Here is a 4,711-nt window from a genome sequence, read left to right on the forward strand (position 1 = left end):
GCCGCTTGGGAAGCGCGGCGGCACTCCTGCCCGAGGGTTCGGATCCCACATACAGACCGGCCGCTCACTGGCTGAGCGAGGCGCGGAAGCGACACCGAGGGTTGCGATCCCGTTGCCGGTCCCCGGTCCGGTGCGGGGGCAACACTGAAGGTTGCGATCCGTTGCCGGACACGGAAAAAGACAAAAAAAAAAAAGAGAAAAAGGTAAAAATTGCATGAGTTTTCACCACCCATCTCTAGCCACTGTTAACATTTTGATGTATATTCATCTGTTTACTGAATAAGAATGAGCTCATATAGTTTTTTTCCTGATTTTTTCCACTTCCTGATGAATCATGATAATTTCTCTATTATTTAGTATTGTTTTATAGAGATAAGGTATATCATTTGTTAGTTTTTTTTAAATACAGAGATGTGTAAAGATGTGTAAGAAGGCAAATGGTTCATAGTCTTATGCAGCAATATATATTCCATCTTATTAATATACTATAATTAACTAGCTTCTTATTGTTGGACATTTAGGTTGTTTCTAATTTTTTGCTATTTTAGAGAGTGCTGTAGTAAACATCTTTGCATGTTTCTATGATTGTTTTTTAGGATAAATTCCTGGAAGTGGAATTGCTGAGTTAAATGTGTGGAATCATCCAGTCATATAATGAAGATACTTTCCCTTGTAGGTTTCTACCTACAGGGCTCAGCTTCTTACTTCTCCTCCTTCCCTCTTTTATAGTTGGCCTCTACTACTGCTTTAGCAACCTATCTGATGCCCGGATTTTTATCATCATGTATGGTGTGACCAGCATGTACTTTTCAGCTGTAATGGTGAGAAATGCCCTTAGTCCTAACAAACTTTTCCACCCCTAACTCTGAGCTGCTTTTTTTCCCCCCCTGTGTATTAGTCCATTTTGTGTTGCTATAACAGAATACCTGAGATGGGGTAATTTATAAAGAACAGAGGTCTATTTGGCTTATGATTCTGGGAAGCTGCATCTGGCATGGCCTTCAGGCTGCTTCTACTCATCGCAGAAAGCAGCAGGCAGCCGGTCGGGTAGAAGCAGATCACATGGCGAGAGGAGGCAAGAGAGAGAGGGAGTAGGTCCCAGGGTCTTTTAAACAACCAGGTCCAGTTGGAACTAATACAGTGAGAACTCACTCACTACCTGCCCCCCAGGGAGAGTGTGAATCCATTCATGAGAGATCCACCCCGATGACCCAAACAGCTCCCAACACTGCCACATTGGGGATCAGATTTCCACATGAGTTATGGGGGGACAACACATCCAAACTCTATCACCCTGCCTGGCAGGATGCTTCCCTCTGAGGATTTGAGGGGCTGAGTTGTAAAGTTGCTTGCTGTGATTGATCCTTCCCAGGAATGTATGAGATACTCATACATTCTGGTTGTGGTATCCAACTTTCTTGGATGCATAACCTTGTGTTAGAGAGGTACTTTTACATTTTGTTGGAGAATGTGACTCTGAGTGTCTTAAAAAGGGAGATTTTATTTTTCTTGAAGGCCTGGGAGGATTACCTAGTGCTAGTTTCTTTAAAGAGAGGAGAGATTTCATATGTTATAGTAAGACAGCGTTTCTCACACTTTTTTTTTATCCCGAACAGTGGTTAAGAAATGTATCTTATGTCATATCATTACATCATTACTCTGGACACACATACATATATACACATATATAATTAAACAAAGTTTAAGAAATATATACTTCTACTACTGAACCTGTATCAAGTGTTTTTTCTTCAACTTTCATTGCAAGGTCATGTTTGAAGAAAAGCTCTGAATTGGTGTCATGATCTACTAATAGGTTGAAATCTGCAGTTTGTGAAACATTAGTGAGACTGATCATGCTTCCTGTCTCTTTTAGGTGCGTCTAATGCTAGTGTTGGCACCCGTTATGTGCATTCTTTCCGGCATTGGCGTCTCCCAGGTGTTGTCTACATATATGAAGAATCTGGACATAAGTCGTCCAGACAAGAAGAGCAAGAAGCAACAGGATTCTACCTACCCTATTAAGAATGAAGTGAGAATTAAGTAATGCTAACAACAGGCTTGGAAAACTGTGTGTATGTATGTGTGCGTGCACATGTGTGTGTGAGTGCTGGAGTAAAGTAGGGCACTGTCATAGTCGTCAGAATTAACTCATGTAGCCCGTGACTTATTCTGATCCATCTCATATGTTAGTGACTGTGTGTAAGAAGCTGTCCTGTGCTGTGTAAACTTAGTTAGGTTTACTATGCAATTCTTCTTCCTTGTTTAGGTGGCAAGTGGGATGATATTGGTCATGGCTTTCTTTCTCATCACCTACACCTTTCATTCAACCTGGGTGACCAGTGAGGCCTACTCTTCTCCCTCCATCGTGCTGTCTGCCCGGGGTGGGGATGGCAGTAGGATCATTTTTGATGACTTTCGAGAAGCATATTATTGGCTTCGTCACAATACTCCAGAGGTGAGGATTTGGGAGGAGCGAGATTGTGGGGTAGGAGTGAAGGGGGAGACACTTGGTCTTAAAGTGGATCATTTAGCTTTTAGATAGGTAGAAAGCTTAGAGAAATTGGAACTTTAGAAACTCTGGTCTTGAATGAGCCTTAGGGGTTAACTTCCATTCAATTCAGGGATTTCTTCTATGGTGACCCTTACCTTACTAGTAATTATCCAGACTTTGCTTGGACACATGTATTGACATCATAATGATTTTAACATGAGGTGGACCATCGCAATTATAAAAGAAGAAAAAATACATATAAATAGTACCTATTCATTGTAGAAAAAAATCAAAATAAAAACACAAAATATATAAATCTTCTATGATTGCCTAATGATAACCACTCAACAGTTTAGTTTATACCTTGTGAGGATCTGAAGTGATTTCCTTTGTGATAGCTGTTGCGAACAGCATTTCTGAGTCAGATTCTTTAGGAATCGAAACTTTAAGAATCTGTTAATCTTTGCCTGTCATGTCCCATGATTTGTGTTTCCCCCCATTTTTATAACTGATTTTTGTGACATTGTTAAAGGGTCATTTATTTAATAAAGTTATCTAATGACACTAGGCTATTTATTTGGCTATATTGCACAGTCCCTCATACCACCCACCCCATTATGCTTGTTATGTATAAAGTGATCTGGGATGAAAGTATTGGGAATGTTGGGTTTTATATAACTTGTGCTGAGATTTTATGATCGTATATAAATGGAGGACAAAATGCCAAGATTTATTTCCTGGTTAGGCATGCATTACTTTGTGAAGAAATTGATTGATTAGCCAGGTCTCACTTCTTATCAGACCAAAGATGCCCTTTCATTTCTTCTCTTGCATTTGATTTTTAGAGGCAGTAAGAAGACTGTTATTTCATTTCCCATTCTTTCAGGATGCAAAAGTCATGTCATGGTGGGATTATGGTTACCAGATTACAGCTATGGCGAATCGGACAATTTTAGTGGACAATAACACATGGAATAATACCCATATTTCTCGAGTAGGGCAGGTAAGGTGAAGGGGTCCTTTAAGTGTTTGGCACACAGAGTCTAGTGGGAAATATTCCTCCATGAATGGATCACATGACTTGGGATTTTGCTCTGAGACTTGTACATTTATTTTTCTAGGCAATGGCATCTACAGAAGAAAAAGCCTATGAGATCATGAGGGAGCTTGATGTCAGCTATGTGCTGGTTATTTTTGGAGGCCTCACTGGATATTCCTCTGATGGTAATGTGTTATACTTGATTCTTTTTCTAGCCACAGGGCATAGATTCTAAGAAAACTAGATGAATCTTCTATTTTTATGTCTTTTTACTGATATCTTACCAAGATACTTTTCTTTTATGGGGAGTTCTTAAGTATTTGCAACTTGAGGTTTGCGTATTTTGATTTCTCTTTTCCCCCTGACAAATAGGAAGTAGATGTAAAAAATTCTCAGGTAGGTATGGCATGCTATGATTATCTAAAGATATAACAGTTCCAGAACCAGTAAAACAAAGAACATAAGGCTCATGAAATTGAATTTAAGAATTAGCATTTTTAAGTGGTTTTAAGTGATACAATTGTCTGCCAGCTTAAGAACGTTTTGTATATGTGTACATGGAAAATGTATATATGTATGTATGAAATGTATACATGTGTAAAATGGCATACGTTACCATGTTTCTTCTGATTATTGGCAAAGATAATTTTAGAATAAACATTCAAATACAGTTCTCTGCCTTAAAAATAATTTTAAAGTTAAAATAATACCTGTTTATACTTTAAAAAGTTAAACAGTTCTGAAGGCTTATAATAAAAAATGGTAGTCCTCTGCCCCTAACCTAAGCTCCCTTAACATCAGTCCCCAGAGGTAGTTATTTCTTTTTTTTTTTTCGTGACCGGCAATGGATCGCAACCCTCAGTGTCGCGCCCGTACCGGACCGGGACCGGCTACGGGATCGCAACCTTCGGTGTTGCTCCCGCACCTCGCTCAGCCAGTGAGCGGCCGGTCTGTATGTGGGATCCGAGCGCCACCATGCTTCCCAAGCGGCGCACTGTAGCAGTGCGCCACCGGGCCGGCCCGAGGCAGTTATTTCTTCAGCTGTTTTTTCTAGTATTTTTGTTCACATTTCTAAATAATATATATATTCTGCTATTCAGCAATAGATCAGTTTTATATATACTCTATCAACTTCTTATAGTAGATAAAAGAATTTTTAGCTCTTTATATTACATTTC

General features: G+C 39.5%; 1 protein-coding gene across 2 annotated transcripts in view; it reads left to right on the forward strand.

The window, feature by feature from the left end:
* Positions 1-4,711, forward strand: part of STT3A (STT3A, subunit of the oligosaccharyltransferase complex (catalytic)) — a 30,407-nt gene that overhangs the window by 19,003 nt on the left and 6,693 nt on the right. For both annotated transcript variants that reach the window (XM_008593301.1, XM_008593300.1), the window contains 5 exons: positions 730-821; positions 1,877-2,032; positions 2,270-2,458; positions 3,381-3,497; positions 3,616-3,718. In XM_008593301.1, the coding sequence (XP_008591523.1) occupies positions 730-821; positions 1,877-2,032; positions 2,270-2,458; positions 3,381-3,497; positions 3,616-3,718 (657 nt within the window). The remainder of the gene's footprint in view (positions 1-729; positions 822-1,876; positions 2,033-2,269; positions 2,459-3,380; positions 3,498-3,615; positions 3,719-4,711) is intronic.

The sequence above is a fragment of the Galeopterus variegatus genome, unplaced genomic scaffold, assembly GCF_000696425.1.
Source record: "Galeopterus variegatus unplaced genomic scaffold, G_variegatus-3.0.2 Scaffold8979, whole genome shotgun sequence".
Classification (NCBI taxonomy): Eukaryota; Metazoa; Chordata; class Mammalia; order Dermoptera; family Cynocephalidae; genus Galeopterus; species Galeopterus variegatus.